The 18,162-nt window shown below is 44.8% G+C and overlaps 1 protein-coding gene across 1 annotated transcript in view; it reads left to right on the top strand.

Annotated features, from left to right (window-relative positions):
* The first annotated feature begins 1,721 nt into the window (after nt 1-1,721).
* Nucleotides 1,722-18,162, top strand: part of DNAJC3 (DnaJ heat shock protein family (Hsp40) member C3) — a 56,291-nt gene continuing 39,850 nt past the window's right edge. The window contains exon 1 of the mRNA XM_055426574.2: nt 1,722-1,956. Within this exon, the coding sequence (XP_055282549.1) occupies nt 1,875-1,956 (82 nt within the window). The 5' untranslated portion in view covers nt 1,722-1,874. The remainder of the gene's footprint in view (nt 1,957-18,162) is intronic.

The raw sequence follows: 18,162 nt of genomic DNA, 5'->3' as shown, positions 1-18,162 counted from the left end.
AAGAATACTGGAGTGGGTTGCTATGCCCACCTGCAGGCGATCTTCCCCTACCTAGGGATCAAACCAGCATCTCTTACATCTCCTGAATTGGCAGGTTGGATCTTTACCACGAGCCCCACCTGGGAAGCCCACATAATACTTTATAATTTAGAAAAATTTGTACCCCCTTTATGAAACCTCAGAACAAACCATTGAGACTATCAGTGTCATACCCACTTTGCAGATGAAGATAGCTTTAGCTAAGAGGTGTTAAGTGAATTTGCTCAGTTGTGTCCGACTCTTTGTGACTCCATGGACTGTAGCCCATCAGGGTCCTCAGTCCATAGAATTTTCCAGGCAAGAGTACTGGAGAGGGTTGCCATTTCCTTCTCCAGGGGATCTCCCCAACCCAGGGATCGAATCTGCGTCTCCTGCACTGCAGGCAGACGCTTTACCGTCTGAACCATTTGAATCCTCCCCTGTTCACATTATATTGTATTGCTTTCCACAGCAACTACTAAGGGATTGTGTTTTTGGCTTGTTTTTCCTTTCTGCAAACGATTTCCTTTGCATTAGTCCCTTCTGGAATAAAAGCTTAGAAAGCTTTTTAGCCTTCTGAGTGTATTTTTTAGGAAATCACGAATTCACTATGCTATTTATCATTCATGAGTTCTAAAGTGTTCAGTACCACCAAGGAAGCAAATGTAATCTGGTAAAGTAATAACTTTACACTTGACAACGCTTAACACAGAAAGGCATTACTGTCTCACCCAAGGGGAAGCATCACTGGTGTATAGTGTGCGTTGTGTTGGGGATGCCAGAGGAAGTGGATGTGAACAAGTTTAACGCCCAGACTTGAACTTTACCTTGTTCATATCTCTCAAATTTCATCTGAAGAGCACAAGATGCAAGATCCAGTCCTAACAGCTCTTTCTTTTCTTCCCCCTTATAGGTGACGTCGGCTGTACTCTCAACAGCCCTTTGCTCTCTTAGCTGCTGTGCTTCCTAGGTTTCTTTTGCACAAAATCTTCCAGAATTGCTCTTTTCTGGACACGCTGGACGGTCTGGCGTTGGGTCCCAAGCTTCCATGCCATTCTCACTTAACCTGCTTTAGGACCCGAACGTACTTGATTGAGCCTGAAAAGCTTCCTGAAATGCTCCCGGCTCCATCGGTTAACCCTACTTTACGGCGCTCCAGGCTCTCCCGATCGGTTCGGTCCGTACTGGTTCCGAGACGCTCGGCGGGAGGGCAGCAGGCTCCGCGACTCGTCCTGTTCCGCGATCCAGCCCCGCAGACTTCCTGGTCCCAGGTCTGGCTTCTCATCCCGGACGCGGCGGCTTTCCCTCCCTCCTTCTCCAAACAACACACCGGAAAACCTCGGATTGCTGACAGCCTTCACCTCCTAGCCGAGCCGGCGCGCGCGGGGGGCCGACCCAAAAAGAGTTGGGCGGCCTGCGCATGCGGACTCGGCGGCCGCCACACAAGCCTCCCCGGGCCGCCTCCCCTCGGGCCGGCCGCGGCGGTTTGGAGCTCCTGACAGCTCCGCCACCGGCGGACGCAGCCTCGTCTCGTGCTTCCACGTTATCCTATCAGAGACGGGGCGGGGCGGCGGCCCCCGCGGCCTATCAGCGCCGACCACGATCCCGGCGAGCCCAGTAGGAGCGCAGCCAGGAAGGAGGCGATTGGGCCGCGGCGGCGCTGGGGGCGTGGCGCAGCCAGGGCCCCGCCCACCGCCGCCGCCGCCGCCGCCTCCTCCCTCCTCTGGGCGCCAGCCGCCTTAGGCCCGAGCGAGAGCGGACGGCGGGCGGGCGGCCGCAGCTGCAGCCTGAGCGCCGCGGTGGGGGGCTGGTGGGCCCCGCAGCTTTGCTCCTCCTCAGCGCCCGCGCCCTCGGACATGGTGGCCCCCGGCTCTGTGACCAGCCGGCTGGGCTCGGTGTTCCCCTTCCTGCTGGTCCTGGTGGACCTGCAGTACGAAGGTGAGTCGTGTCCCGCCCCGGCCCGGAGGGGCGCGCTCCGGGTGGGCTGCGGGTGCCGGGGCGGCCGGGCCTCCCGGCGCTTCCCCGCCGGGCGTCTCGGGGCGGCCGGGGCGGGAGCCGGGGACTCCGCGGCCCGGCCTGGGCCTGAGCCCGCCCCAGCGCGGGGGCCGGCGCCCGGTTCCGGGTTTGTCTCGGGGAGAGGTGCGGGCAGCGGCGGGCCGCGGGGCCGCGGGTGTGGACCGAGGAGCCGGGCCGGTGGGGTCGGCGGGAAGCGGGGCGGCGACTTCTGGGGAGTCCTGGGCGCGGAGACCCGGGCGGCTGTGCGGTCCCGGCCTCGCTTGGGACCCTCGATCGGCGCCGGGGGCTCCGGGTCAGCGGTGCTGGGAGGAGGCTTGTAAAGGTGGCCCGAAGGGAGGCTTCTTTGGCTTTGCAGTTCCGGGAGGTGGAGGGGACAGTGTCGTGTTGGATGTTAGAAGTGAGTAACCGTCACCCCTCTCCGCTCTGGGTTGTGTCTCGAAGTTGTTAGCCTGGTGCGTTAAGGAGCCGCTGCTGAAATTCAAGCTCCCGGCGGTCAAGGCACTAAAAGTTTGTGGCTTTATAGTCTGGTGTCACTCAACTTTTCCTTTTACGAGTTCCCTGGGGGGTGGGGCGGGGTAGGGAATCCACTTTTAAGAAGGTGCGAACTCTATTTTTCACTTCAGTCCTACAGTTCGGCATGTTGGCAGCTCTTAACAGAACAGGAAACTGAGGGTTGTCTCGTCTTAGTTGTCAGCGGGCAGGAGTAAGAATGAAAGCCGCGAGTGCCCATTGATCTGATGCTCCAAGCATGGTTACCGTGCGAAATATTCCGAGTATAGTGAAATTATCTCGTGCATTCAACTGTTTCCAGCCCCGTGAACAGACTAGTAGTCACGGGGGTCAAATTAGTTTAACATTGGACTTCGTATTAGAGGGAGTGAGGAGCTGAACGCAGGAATTGTTACTGGTAAAATCCCCTCCAGATTATCAACTTACAAAAAAAAGTAATACTCTCCAATTTTTGGGTCTCATTCATGGCAGCTTTTTTTTGGTTGGGGGGGAGGGTTCCTGCGGACCATATATATTTGTTTAAAGCAGAAAGCAGAATATGTGGCATAGCAACGTTGGGACAAAGAATTTGACAGTGAGGCTGCCCCAGAAAAATACCTGGAATTGGGATTGGAATGCCTGGACCATGACATTTAATATAGGTCATGTATTCCACTTCTTTTACGTGTTTTAATGTTAAATATCTTCTACCCTATGAAGTGTAGTACTAATGTCTAATTAGCATTAATTAATTTTGGCCACGTAAGAGAAAGTTGGGCTTCCTTGGTGGCTCAGATGGTAAAGAATCCGTCTGTAGTGCGGGAGACCTGGGTTCGATCCCTGGGTCAGGAAGATCCCTGGAGAAGGGAATGGCAACCCACTCCAGTGTCCTGGCCTGGAGAATTCCATGGACAGAGAAGCCTGGTGGGCTACAGTCCATGGGGTCGCAAAGAGTTGGACACGACTGACTGATGGGCTGATACTTCACTTTGAAGAGAAAGTTGCCTATGTTCTGCTTAACGTGAGTTATTTTTTTAAGTTACACAGGTATACACTTTTGTAAGATTTGCCTTTTCCATTGGCTTATAGGCTGCCTTTTTAGAATCACTGTTCTGTATATGATTCTGCAGGACTTTAACACTTCCTTTCTATCTTGTGGTATTTTCCAGAAGGAAAACCTCACCTGAGAGCTATTCACCCAATGTGGAACGCATTGGTGACATTTCACAGAGGGGTGCCAAAGTGCTGTCTTCTTTTGGGTGTTGTCTGTTTGGAGTAGCCAGGACTCGGTCCAGGTAGTAGAGATAAAAGGAAAAAGTTATTAAACTTATTGATGGTGCCTGGCACTCTCCTGGGCACCTTTCTGTAAGCTATCTCCTATTCATGGTACAAGATGTTGTGTCTACTCTACAGATGAGGAAACTGAGGCTCCAAGAATTTAAGTTGGATAAGGTCACAAAGCTGTTAACTCTTAAGAGACATAAGTTGAACTCACATTATTTGAATCTAAAGTTCATCTTACTTGTGAACTGGAGACAGAAGTTAAGTGGCTGAGGGTATCCTGTGGGCCCAAGCGCTTGTAAGTAGTGGCAGCTGAGAGAATTCAGCCTTTCTATTTGTTTGTTTGCCACCATCGGTAATGAACAGGGAGGATTTCCTGACATCTTTAATACAGTGGTTCTCAAGGTGTGTGGTCACCTGGATTCCTTCCTTTTTAAACAAAGTGCTGAGCATCACTCCTAAAGTCCTTGATTCAGTAAGTCTAGGTGGGACCTGAAATTTTGCATATCGACAAAGGAATCACTGGTATAATGAATTATGCAGTGGAGTTAAATTAGGTATCTGTTGTGTAAATCAGGTATCTATTTTGTTTGATGGAGATATAAAGATAGGAAAGAACCTCTGACAGCAAGCTGTTAGCTCCAGTTTTCCCAAGTAAGTTGTGTGTCTGAGTTTTCTAACCTAAGTCTTTCTGGAGGCATTTAGGACTGCGTGATTCCACTAATGGGCCCCGAGGCTTGGAGACAGAAGAAACAGAACAGGTGTGAGGAGAGCGAATATGAAACAGAGTTGTATTGCAGAGTGTCCCCAATAATTATCTTAGGGGGGCCTAGTTTTGTCTGATTTTAAAATACTTATTTTTTTCCCTAGACTTTTCTGTTAATTGTAATCCAGAGAAATAAATTATTTAATAGGCTCATGAATTGAAGGGTTAAATCTTTTAGCTCCCCTTTTCAAAAAGGCCTTTTAAAGAAGGAAGTCTGAAGCACTAGTTTAGGAATAGAATTTTTGGAGCAGAAGGAAAACTTTTGTAGTATCTACTTTAGTATTCTTATATTACAGATAAGGAAGCTATTTTAATTCTCTGCTAATGGTGTGTTCTATTTGGTTATTTAAGTGGGAACATAACCTGGGAACCAAACCTTCTTTTATCTCTTTCTTCCTTAACATTCTTTCTGAACTCAATTTATCTTTATTTCACTGAACTGACCTGACAAAACCATATACTTTGGACACTGGGAAAAGAATAGTTACAAAAGATAGTGATACTTTTTATGCAAACTGTGCTCGCTAGGATTTTCTTGACATTATTTAAATATGAAGATAATAAATAAAATAGCAAAAGCAAAGGACTTTCAGTAATTTATATACCACCTACCCCTTACCTGTGGTTTCTCTTTTCTTGGTTTCGGTTACTTGTGGTAAACTGTGGTGTGAAAATGTTAAATGGGAAATTCCAAAAATAAACAATTCATAAGTTTTAAATTGCAAACCTTTCTGAATAGCATGATGAAATCTCACGCGGTCTTGCTCTGGCCATGAATCATCTCTTTGTCCCCTGTATCCAGCCTGTCACTTAGTAGCCATCTGGATTATCAGCACTGTTGCAGGCCTTGTGTTCAGGTAACCCTTCTTTTACTTAGTAATGGCCCTAAAGTGCAAACCTAGTGATGCTGACAATTTGGAAGTTTGGATATGCCAAGAGAAGCTGTAAACTGCTTCCTTTAAGTGAAAAAAGTATGTGTCTTAGTAAGGAAAGAAAAAACAACAAAACTGTATGCTAGGTTGCTGAGAACTGTGGTTAGATTCAATGTCCTATCTGTAAAATTGTGAAAAAGGAAAAAGTAACTTGTGCTGGTTTGACTGTCGCACTTCAGACTACAGGAGTTGTGGTCAGTCTGTGACAAGTGCTCAGGTAAGATGGAAAAGGCGTTCCATTTGTACAATAAGATATTTTGAGAAGAGGGCACCACATGCACATCTTTTATTACAGTATATTGCTGTAATTGTTCTATTTTACTATTGTTGATCTCTGTGTCTAATTTATAAATCAACCTTATCATGAGTGCGTATGAATAGGAAAATATAATGTGTATATAGTGTGTGTGTGTGAAAGCCACTCAGTCATATCTGACTCGTGTCAACCGCATGGACTATACAGTCCATGGGATTCTCCAAGCCAGAATACTGGAGTGGGTAGCCTTTCCCTTCTCCAGGGGATCTTCCCAACCCAGGGCTTGAACTCAGGTCTCCCGCACTGTGGGCAGGTTCTTTACCAGCTGAACCACAAGGGAAGCCGAAGAATACTGGAGTGGATAGCCTATCCCTTCTCCAGGGGATCTTCCTGACTCAGTAATTGAACCGGGGTCTCCTGCACTGCAGGCGGATTCTTTCCTGACTGAGCTATCAGGGAAGCCCTAAATGTATATATCGGGTTCAGTCCTATCCGTGGTTTTGATATCCACGGGGATTTTGGAATGGATTCCCTGAGAATAAGGGGGAACTCCTGTAAACTAAGTATTCTAGCAGACTATCAAAAAGCTTCTAGAAAATTATTTTAAATTCATTTAACGATATAGGCTGTTATTTAGCAGTAGTGTCCAGGTCCCAATTCACTTGTCTAGTTAGCACTTACTGAGCAAGTGCCCAGAGATAGTTTAGTTTCTGTGGGATGCAGGGAGTTGTGCTGAGATGGAAAGGCCAATAGTCAATAGGCTTTACTTTCCCATATGAAGTTAATGAATTGTGGTTACATTTAATTTCTGTTGCCATAGTGTTCCTTTGATTATTGTTCAGTTATTAATCTTTGTTTCTATGGAAATATCATGGGAACGCAGTCACCTGCTCTTAAGAACAAAAACATCATGTCAGCTATGAATTGATTTTTCAAGATCTTTGGGATGCTGCTTTTTAAATTTTTGAAGATAAGTTTTAAAAATCTGATGAGTTTGTGTTATTCAGAGTTCTAGAATACGAAGACTCATTTAATCAGTTAGCAGAGGCTTCACCATAGTGTTCTTTATAGCTGAGATACATGCAGTATAGAACTCTTGGTTTTCGTCTTTGCATTTATAGACAACTTGGGGATATTACACATGTTTTGTGAAGCATCTGTGTTCTGCTACTTGCTCAATGTGGATTTCATGATCCATCTTGTAGTCCATTGGAAGCACCCTTTAATTTTCTTGTCCATGTAATCTTTGGTTTTATTCACTTGGCAAAATTTGATTTAAATTCAACCTGGACAACTGGTTTGTTGAAGCTCAGAACTGATCATGGATGGAGAAAAATGAAGATAACCTGACAGGTCTCATTTTAAGCATATAGTCTCTATTTCCAATGCATCCTCAGTACTGCTAACATTCCAACAATTCCCTAGTGTGTCTGTTCTTGAAAGTCAGTGTCTCAAACCTTTTCTTCTTTCTTTAAATCTCTAATTGAAATCCTCCTTTCTTATCTTCCTCATTCTTTATTTCTGGCTGCACAAGATCTTAGCTGTGGCCTGTCAGATCTAGTTCCCTGACCAGGGATCAAACCCAGATCCCCTGCGTTGGGAACTCAGAGTCTTAGCCACTGGACCACCAGGAAAGTCCCTCTTCCTCATTCTTTGTAACCAGGTGTCCCCAACCTCCAGATCTCATGCCTGTTGATCTGAAGTGAAGCTGATGTAATGATAATAGAAATAAAGTACACAATAAATGTGGTGTGATTAATCATCCTGAAACTATCTCCCCTCCCCATCCTTATCCGTGGAAAGATTGTCTTCTAGGAAACTTGTCCCTGGTGCTAAAAAGGTTGGGGACTGCTGTTTTAGAATTTGTCTTTATTGAGAAAATGAAAGCCATCACAGGGCAGTTTCTTCTTTCTGTCTCTGAATTTAGTAGCCTACCTGCATCTGTACCCATTCTGCTACTTTTCTTAACATTAGTGAGTAAAAAAAAAAAAAAAATCCCTCTTCTTGGCAAAATCCAATTTTATACTTATGCCCTGGATTCCATTTCCTGTCACCATCTGAAAATACTGCTTCTACAGTCACTGTTTTTCTCCTGTATCATCACTTTCTTCCTCTGCTGGCTCCCTGACATCAGCACGCCAGCGTGCTTTAGTGTTTCCGTCTTAAACGGCGCTTTGATGTTAAGTGTCGCTTTAGCTACTGAACAGTATCATTGTTTCTCTTGAGAGCAGAACTTCAGAGTCTTGGTAGTATCTCTTGCTATATCCTCATCTTCTATTCTCAACACAGTAGAGCCTGCAAGGCCTTACGTATCTGACTCCTATTGACTTATATCTTTTTTCATCTTAATCTCCTTCACTGGGCTCCTGCCCCATCAACTTGACTTCCAAATGCCCAGCTCATTTCTGATGTAGGTGTTTTTATTCTTGTTGTTCTATACTCTGAAGGTTTCAGAGAACAGCTTTCCAAATGAGTGTTCATATTTCAGCACTGACATTTAAGAAGCATGCTCTAGGTCAGTGAATAATCTCCTTTTGCCTTTTTGTGTTTTCTTCATAAAACTTAATGTTGTCCTCAATTACTTGATTTGTATTTCTTGTCAGTCTGCCTCTCTAGTATATAAGCTTTATGGAAAATGCTGTTATCTCTATCCCTAACCTGTGTTGACATGAAGTAGATTTGCAGTAAATGTTTTCAAAATGGATGAGTGAGGTTGACTGTTCTTTTTTTTATATGAACCCTTCTAAACTGATTTTCCAAGTTAAAATGCATTGAAAAAGGAAACCCATCACAACATTTATGCTTTCACATTTAACTGAAGCGAAGACTAAAGTCCATTGAAACTGGGCAAACGTGGTTACAGTAGATCTTATTTTCCTAGTTTACCCAGGAAGATTTTGGTGCAGAGATAGTTCATATGTACTTGCTACATAACTCAGCCTTGTCTTCCTTTAAGTCTGTGTGTGCACGCACGTGCTCAGTTGTAAGTCTGGCTGTGTGTGCGCGCACGTGCTCAGTTGTAAGTCTGGCTGTGTGTGTGCGCGCACGTGCTCAGTTGTAAGTCTGGCTGTGTGTGCGCGCACGTGCTCAGTTGTAAGTCTGGCTGTGTGTGTGCCCACGTGCTCAGTTGTAAGTCTGGCAGTGTGTGTGCGCGCGCACACGTGCTCAGTTGTAAGTCTGGCTGTGTGTGTGCGCGCGCACACGTGCTCAGTTGTAAGTCTGGCTGTGTGTGTGCCCACGTGCTCAGTTGTAAGTCTGGCTGTGTGTGTGCGCGCGCACGTGCTCAGTTGTAAGTCTGGCTGTGTGTGCGCGCATGTGCTCAGTTGTAAGTCTGGCCGTGTGTGCGCCCGTGCGCATGTGCTCAGTTGTAAGTCTGGCTGTGTGTGTGCGCGCGCACACGTGCTCAGTTGTAAGTCTGGCTGTGTGCGCGCGCACGTGCTCAGTTGTAAGTCTGGCTCTGTGTGCGCCCGCGCGCATGTGCTTAGTTGTAAGTCTGGCTGTGTGTGTGCCCACGTGCTCAGTTGTAAGTCTGGCTGTGTGTGTGCGCGCGCACACGTGCTCAGTTGTAAGTCTGGCTGTGTGTGTGCGCGCGCACACGTGCTCAGTTGTAAGTCTGGCTGTGTGTGTGCCCACGTGCTCAGTTGTAAGTCTGGCTGTGTGTGTGCGCGCGCACACGTGCTCAGTTGTAAGTCTGGCTGTGTGTGCACGCACGTGCTCAGTTGTGTCCGACTGTTTGCAGAATACTGGAGCAGGTTGTCATTTCCTCCTCAGGGGATCTTCCCTCCTCCAGGGAATCTTCCTGTCCCAGGGATCGAACCCGTGTCTCTGCTGTCTCCTGTATTGGCAGGTGGATTCTTTACCACTAGTGCCACCTAGGAACTTTTGGCTTTGAATACTAAAACAGTTTTTAGGTTAGGGTGATTGGAAAGAGATGCTTGCGAGGTCTAGGGGTTCCAGCTCTGTATTTTCATTAAAACTGTTTTGTCATTGGTCCTTACTCGACTGTGGAATCATGAAAATAATGAACTTCCTGCTCTTTGGAGAACAGCCAGCTTCCACTATTTTGTTTCTGTCTTGAGACTTCTTTCTCTGCCCCATCTTGCTTTGATCTTGGATTTAGATAGGACCTTTTACAGACAGGACTTTTTTTCCCCCCGCATTGTGTTCTTTTTCCCCCGCCTTGTGTTCGATTTTTGAATGATCTTACAGTTTTCTTCCTTCTTGACACTCTTAAGTTCTCCAGCCTGAACAGCCCCCCAGGCTTGCTTCCCTTCTGCCACCTGGCCTTGGCTTGAGCCTTAGCGTCTCTGACCTTTTGTTCTTGACTTTTTCAGTCTGGTTATTCCAGTCTTGATTGTGACTATCAGCACATCATACTTTTTTAAGCCTTCAACTTTGTTTCCTAAAATTGTTTAATTTTTGCTCTGTAAAAATATGACAGAACCTAATACTGTTATAACCTCAGTGAAAGACTTGGCTGCTCCACCTTTTCCTCTGTCCTTGCTGTATATTTTGCTGACCTTTGGCTGATGCCTGTCTGTGGAGAAACCTGTTTGTTTAATGCTGCTCAGGAGACAGCAGGATGTTTAGTTGCCTTATCTCTCAGAAGTAGGAGGCCTCTCTCATTGTCACTGGCTCCCAGGATGTGGGAAAGGAATAAAAATTATCCATGGCTTAAAATACACAGTTGAGATACTGCAGAAGCAGCCACATTTACAATTTTTAAAGAAACATATTAGTATTTGTAGGAATCCTTGGTGGGTTTGATTTTTATAATTGTTACTGTGTATCTTAGATTCTATTATATTGATGGACTATAATACATTTAAGAAACAAGGAATTTAGTTACATTCATTCTGTAAATATTGAGTACCCACTCAATATACTGGACTTGGTGGTATATAAAGAAGAAAAGACAGTTCCTTCTCTCAGCCTTGCTTTTGGTCAGGTTTGGGACTTGGCAGGCCAGCTGCGCAGGTCAGCTTCTTGAGGCTGGGGGATTGCAGAGTGAAGTCCTGGGCTTGTGAGTGGAGGGATGCAAAGTGAAGTAGGAGTGTAGGAGGAACTGTCCCCGCCTTCTCACTGAAGTAGTTAGGGAAGGTTTCACAGCGGAACTGGCGTTTGAGGGCAGAATCCTGATGGAGGAGGGAACTTTCCCGGGGGGAAGTGGGGAAGGTGTTTCTGTGGAACAGCAAGTTTAAAGGGATGAGCATGAGAACTGGTATGTTAGGGAGGTTCGCCCCTTCCCTGTGCTGTGTGTGTCAGTCACTCAGTGGGACTCTTTGTGACCCCATGGGCTGTAGCCCACCAGGTTCCTCTGTCCATGGGATTCTCCAGGCAAGAATACTGGAGTGGGTTGCCTTTCCCTACTCCAGGGGATCTTCCCGACCCAGGGATCGAACCTAGGTCTCTCACATTGCAGGCAGATTCTTTAGCATTTGTTTGAGCGTGAGGGGTGATGAGGCTGGACCCAGATGAGGGACCTGATCATGCAGGGTCCTGTTTGCCTTTAGATCTGAAGGGACTTGGACTGAATCTCGCCAGTGCTGTGCAAACACTGCAGAATTGTTATTAGGAATACATTTTGGGAGGATTTCTCTGACTGTAACAGGGGGCTGGACTTGGGGGAAGGTGGGGAAATATCCCAGTTAGGAGGCATGTGCTCTCTTTTGGGGAGAAAGGGGGCTCCACAGCCACCACTTACACACTGTGGCAAGTTCTGTTATGGAAAAGTGACCAAGGTGCACTGGGGGAATAGTAATTCTCCCTGGAAGACTGAAATTTTTATAGAGGAAGTGGTATTTACTTATCACCTTGTTAGATGGAAGTGATGTTAGATAAGATAGTAACATAATAAGGATCTGAGTTTTAGGTAAAAGGCACAGAGAAATGCTGGATACCGCTTTCAGTCATAGAAGGCAAGAGACGCTTAGTTTGGAGAGGAACTCGACCTCTGGGGTGACAGTATACATCACTCTTTGGAGGGACACCTTGTTGCTTTATTTGAAGGACTAGTGCAAATGAAAGATCCTAGGTGGATGTTTTGGTCCAACTTATAGAACAGGTCATGGTAACCCCAACATGCGTGCACGGCTGCAGTGACCAGGAAAGTGACCCTGTGGCTGTGGGAGGCCAGCCTGAAGCTCGGCTCTCGGCGTCGCTGTCCCCCAGGGTGTGCTTGTCAGAGAGATCCTCTGCCGTGCCAGATTCGCAGGCCCCTGTCTTATGCACGCCAGTGTTGTGGGCACCCAGGTCTTTGGATTTCATCTGCTCATTCAGCTAATGAGTCTCGGTGAAGTCACCCAAGCGGTATTGTTTAGTCAGTCACCAGTTTGTGCAGTTCCCGTAGGTGTTTTTCAGGAGTAACACATGTTCTGTTGTGTTCAGCCAGCTTGCTCTCCGAGTCCTCCTGGTTTAGTTTCTTGATACCCTGAAGAATTTGGGATTCAGCCGCCTTGTTGGTTTGTGGCTTCATCAGTGTCTCAGCATATTCTCTGTCCTCATGAGACTGCTGAAGAAGACATTTGGCATATCCTTCACAGCCACACCGTCAGGATCAAAGTGGCAAGACACGGCCAGGGAGATGCAGGAGGCAAGGAGCTCCAGGTGGATCTGGCAGTTGATGGCGGCCCTGGAGTCCTGGTGGTTGCTCCAGCACACCTGCGAGGGGCATTCGGTCGTCACGGCAGGTGGCCGAGGCACCCTTCAGGGTGTCCCGGGGAGGTATGGCAGTGCTGGTTCAGCCCAGCCTCTGGCAAGCACTGTTGAAGCAGGAAACTGCAGTGGCTCTCTGTAAAATGTGTGGCCCGAGGCATCTGGAATAAATAGTTCAAAGAACTTTGCAAGTGTACTCTTGGCTCCCACTAGACCTCAGGGTCTACCTGTGAGATTGGAACAGATTGTGGTTAAAATGTTCCATCAAATGATGTGTAGGGTGAGTGAAGCATGCAAGGCTGAGCAACTGCGGAGAGAGAGCTTAGCCTGGTTTATGTGGTGGAAAGGTGTCTGAGCTGTGCTGCAAATAAAGCTAGGCTTTGGGATTGAGTCCCGTTCTGACAGTTAGCATGCGTCTTCAGACAGCTTCAGTGACTTCTCTGAGCCTTAGATTCCTCGGTTATCAAAGTATGAAAGATGTTTACTTTCTAGGTTTGTTGTGCAAATTAAGTGAAATAGATATTCTGAAAGTATTCAGGATGATTTTTTTATTTCTTAATTTCCTTCTGTGTTACATCTTTCCTGTTAGACACTCTCATGACTGGATAAGGAAAGTACTGTGACTAATGGTTTATCTCATATCCTAATTTCTTTCTTCCTCCAGCAATCTGAAATCCTCTACTGAGTACATTGATCTGATTGTCCCTTTGAGAAAATTAAATGGGAGATGTTTGAAATCTTCTTGATAATTGGAAGACTGCTTCCTTTACGTGTGGTGAGCACATAGATAAATCCATCAGCTTGCCTTTGAAATTAATTTTACTAGCTGTAATAGACTGGATGGTTATAGAGTTCACACACAGCATTTTCACCATTTTTACTCGATCCCTAGTTCATTCTTTAGTGTCATTTTAACATGCTTTCTGTACACACATTTCTACATGTGATGCACAGTCTTTTAAACTTTATACTAGGAACTGTAAATGTTTATGTGGAGGTATGTTGGAGAAGGAAATGGCAACCCACTCCAGTGTTCTTGCCTGGAGAATCCCAGGGATGGCGGAGCCTGGTGGGCTGCCGTCTATGGGGTCGCACAGAATCGGACACGACTGAAGTGACTTAGCAGCAGCAGCAGCAGAGTTTATATTAGAATTTACCTTTAAAAAATTGAAATGAACTGCCTTTAATTGTTTTAATTTCCCTACCCCTATCCCGTAAAAAGATTTAAGTAAGTGAAAGTTGCTCAGTTGTGTCCGACTCTTTGCGACTTCATGGACTATAATCAATAGAATTCTCCAGGCCAGAATACTGGAGTGGGTAACCTTTCCCTTCTCCAGGGGATCTTCTCAACCCAGGGATTGAACCCAGGTCTTCCGCGTTGCAAGAGGATTCTTTACCAGCTGAGCCACAAGGGAAGCCCAAGAATACTGGAGTGGGTAGCCTATCCTTTCTCCAGGGGATCTTCCCGACCCAGGAATCGAAAACCGGGGTCTCCTGCATTGCAGGTGGATTCTCTACCAACTGAGCTATCAGGGAAGCCCAAAAAGATTTAAAGTGAAACCTTACTGTGTGAAATTTGCTACATTTACCAAGGTGGGGAATGATATTATGAACCTCCCTGTACTCATCTCCCTGTGTTAACAGTTAACAACCCATGACTAATCTTATTTCATCTGTACCTGTGGATTATTTTGGAACATTTTACATGACATCATTTTGTTTATAAATATTTTAGTGTTTATGAAAGATAAGGACTGCTTTAAGTTTTAGAGTCTATGTCATCTAAAAATATTCCCTGCAGTGTTTGATTATAATGCTGTACCTTTGAACTACAGTCTAACAAAAACGTTTGAGACAGGGTTATTTTGCTCTTCTTTCTTGACTTAACTGGCTGCTGAATTTTAAAATATGTCTTTAGTGTTAACAAGTATTCTCTAAAAGTTTTCAATTTCCAGTGATAATGAGTACATCTTTAACAAAACGCATTGCTCAGTTTTCTTTTTATTGTATAAGCACATGAATACATTCTTACCAGAGAAAAAAACTAACCTGTACAGAGTACATACTGTATCCTCTTTCTCGGAGCAGAAATGAGATCTGAACACGTTTACTCTAATGTAGCTTGCTGTCCGTGGCTCACACCACCACAGTTCTTTCCATTCTTGCCGCCTCTAATCTGTTTTCCACACGGCCAGCCAAAGTGATCTTTTTAAAACGTAAATCAGATTGTCAGTTCCTTGCTGAAAACCCATCCAGTGACGTCCCTTTGCTCTTGGAGTAAAACCCAGATTTCTTACCACAGCCTGCAAGGCTAAGTGTGACCCATGCTGCCAGCCGGGAGCCGCCTCTTGATGCCTTAAAGTTGAGCTTGGTCCTACACAAGCCCTCTGCACTTGTTTTGTACTACTTGCCTGATCATATTTTGGCATGCTGGAGGCTTTTTGTCATTTAGGACTGCTCTCCTGTCTTTTATGTTTTAACTCAGGGAGGAGTTATTTGACTCCTAAGCACTGTGTTAAGCGCTCCACTTCCTTTGCTCTGGCAGGAATGATCTTGCTTGTCTATCTTGATCTCCACTGCATCCCCACTGCTAGAGCAGTCAGTGCATGGACACTTGGTCTGTTTTTAATGTGTGTTGCATCCTGTGGATCTGTAAGGATGTCAGTTATCTTCATTTTTAGAAGAATGTTTTTTCCTATTTGCTCCACCAATTTTGGTTCCTTAATTCTCGTTTGGTATTGGTTTCATCAGGATAGGTTTTAACGCTCATCTTTGTTTTTCAGAATTGCTTGTTGCCTGTCTTTGAATTCTGATTCTGAAAGAAGGCTGACTGCCTGTCCGGAGGCTGAGAAGTCTCCAAGACCCCTTCCTTCCTTTCCCTGGTTTCAGAGTTTGGGTCCCCCAGAGAGCTGCAGCCACCTCCATGGCATACCTCTCCTGAAAAGTTGTTTGGATATGATTTTGCCCACCAGTCTCAACCTGTCCATTTTATGTTTTGAGAATTTTTCCAAAGTTTCTAAGATGGCCCTCTTCTTAAAAAAGAATTTTGTTTTTCAGCAAGGTTATGCCTGTATCTCCTTAAATAAATCTTGTCATTTCTAGAATTTGAGCCTATTGGGAGGTAGGCTCATGTGCTCAGTAGGTGACTGTTTCTTTCTATTTCCTATGGACCACTTTCTTAAAAAAAAATTTTTTTTAATGTCAGAGGTAATTTCTATCAGTGAGTCATTTCTTCATTGAAAGGATTTAAGTTAAATTTTGCTCATGGAAAATCTTAAAAATACACCAAAGTATAGAAAATTGTATCATGTACCACTGTGTCCTGTCAGTTCAGTTCAGTCACTCAGTCGTGTCTGACTCTTTGTGACCCCATGGACTGCAGCACGCCAGGCTTCCCTGTTCATCACCAACTCCTGGAGATTACTCAAACTCATGTCCATCGAGTCGGTGATGCCATCCAACCATCTCATCTTCTGTCGTCCCCTGCTCCTCCCACCTTCGATCTTTCCCAGCATCAGGGTCTTTTCCAATGAGTCAGTTCTTTGCATCAGGTGGCCAAAGTAGTGGAGTTTTAGCATCAACATCAGTCCTTCCAATGAATATTCAGGAGTGATTTCCTGTAGGATTGACTGGTTGGGTCTCCTTGCAGTTCAAGAAACTCTCAAGAGTATTCTCCAACACTACAGTTCAAAAGCATCAATTTTTCTGTGCTCAGCTTTCTTTATAGTCCAACTCTGACATCCATACATGAGTACTGGAAAAACCATAGCCTTGACTAGATGGACCTTTGTTGGCAAAGTAATGTCTCTGCTTTTTAATATGCTGTCTATGTTGGTCATGGCTCTTCTTCCAAGGAGCAAGCGTCTTTTCATTTCATGGCTGTGTCCTGTCACCCCACTTCAAAAATTACCAACACCTGGTGGATGTATTTTATCTATACTTTCATCCTTCTCCCCAAGATTATTTTGAAGGCAGTCCCCGTTCACATGATATATTCTGTAAATACTTCAGTTATTTGATGGAAACTCCAACATGATGCTGGAAAATAGCCTCTCTCCAGAGTCAGTGATTGCCCTATAGGCTAGGGAGTTCTCATAATGCTAAAGCCTGTAGGATTCTCCTCATTGCTTTCTTATTCATTTCTGTTAAGGCCACAATTTTATACAGTGTTCAGTAACGTCTGTTAAGTAAAACGTTAATTTCCATAATCTTCATTACGAAAAGCAGGTTGTATTTTTGGATATGATATGGAATTAGGTGAAACTACAGTTGACTCTCACATTCTGAATATAATCAGTTTCTAAATCTATAGACATACTGAATTTCTCTGAAGATACAGGTTAGGAGCCTGTGTCTTCATTTTAAATGGGAAAAATAACAATGCTTTTCTAGTTCACTGAAAACCCCAACTAATTTCTCCAGATTATATCTGCATACTCTTAAATAGGTTAGACATTTTCACATTATTGCCCCCAAACAAATAGGACTTTGTAGGACCCTGAGATTTGTTTTTTCTTTTAATTTATTGTATTGAAGCATACTTGATTTACAATATTGTATTAGTTTCTGTTTTGCAGCCCAGCGATCCAGTTATATATACATGCTGCTGCTGCTAAGCTGCTAAGTCACTTCAGTCGTGTATGTATAAATACACATTCTTTTTCATATTCTTTTCTTTTATGGTTTATCACAGGGTATTGAATATAGTCCTCTGTGCTACACAGTGGGCCTTTTTGTTTATCCATTTTATATATAAAATGGTAATCCCAAAGTCCTGCTAATCCCAAATTTCCAGTCCATCTGTTCCCTTTGGCAACTGCAAGTCTGTTCTCTATCCTTGTGAGTCTGTTTCTATAGAAGTAGATAAGTTCATATTTTAGATTCCACATTTAAGTGTATGGTATTTGTCTTTCTGACTGATTGCACCTAGTTTGACAATCTCTAGGTCCATGCGTGTTGCTGCAAATGGCATTATTTCATTCTTTTTAACGGCTGAGTAGTATTTCATTGTGTGTACGTACCGCATCTTCTTTATCTGTTCCTCTGTCGATGGAGATTTAGATCATTTCCACGTCTTGGTTATTGTGAATAGTGCTGCTATAAACAAAGTGGTGCATTTTATCTCTCTGAATTATAGCTTTAGGACCCTGAGTTTTTGAGACCACCAATTTAAGGTTTCTTCCTTCCTTCTTTTTTCCTTCTTCCTTTCTTCCTTATTTAGAGGGCTCCAGCAGGCAACGTGTGATAAAACACTACACAGAAACCCAGAAAATGCAGACTGGGCTTATGAAAAGCTACTTTGTTTAGTAGGGTGGAGAATAAGGTAAAGTGTATTTCATTTGGCTTTTTGCTGTATTAGATGAAATCAGGAATTCACTAGCTTTTGATGACTGAAACGACAGGCAGTTGTTCAGATAGTTTGCTCTGGCTGTCTTCCTGGGCTCCATCTCTTTCTTCACTTGGCCTCTTTCCACTCTTCTCCTCTCTAGTATTTTTTCTCAGCAGTCTGTTTTCTCTGTTTCCACTGCTACTACTCCACGGTCAAGTCAGCATCATGTTACCCGAGTTACTGTCACTGGGACTTTATTGATTTCCCTCTTTCCTCTGGCTGTTTACTGGCATCTTCTAGCAGAGAAAGGAAGAGAAAGTAGTGAGAAAGACCCACTCAGTAACGAAGGCATGGTGGAGAGAAGAGCTGGCTGCAGTACTGGACTTTGAGTTCTCTGAAAGCCTCATTAATCTTGAGTTCT

The sequence above is a fragment of the Moschus berezovskii genome, chromosome 13 (assembly GCF_049115385.1).
Source record: "Moschus berezovskii isolate FMDL1 chromosome 13, NW_MosBer_1.0, whole genome shotgun sequence".
Lineage (NCBI taxonomy): Eukaryota > Metazoa > Chordata > Mammalia > Artiodactyla > Moschidae > Moschus > Moschus berezovskii.
The sequence above is the reverse complement of the archived record's forward strand: the minus strand, read 5'-3'. Positions and strand labels throughout refer to the sequence as shown.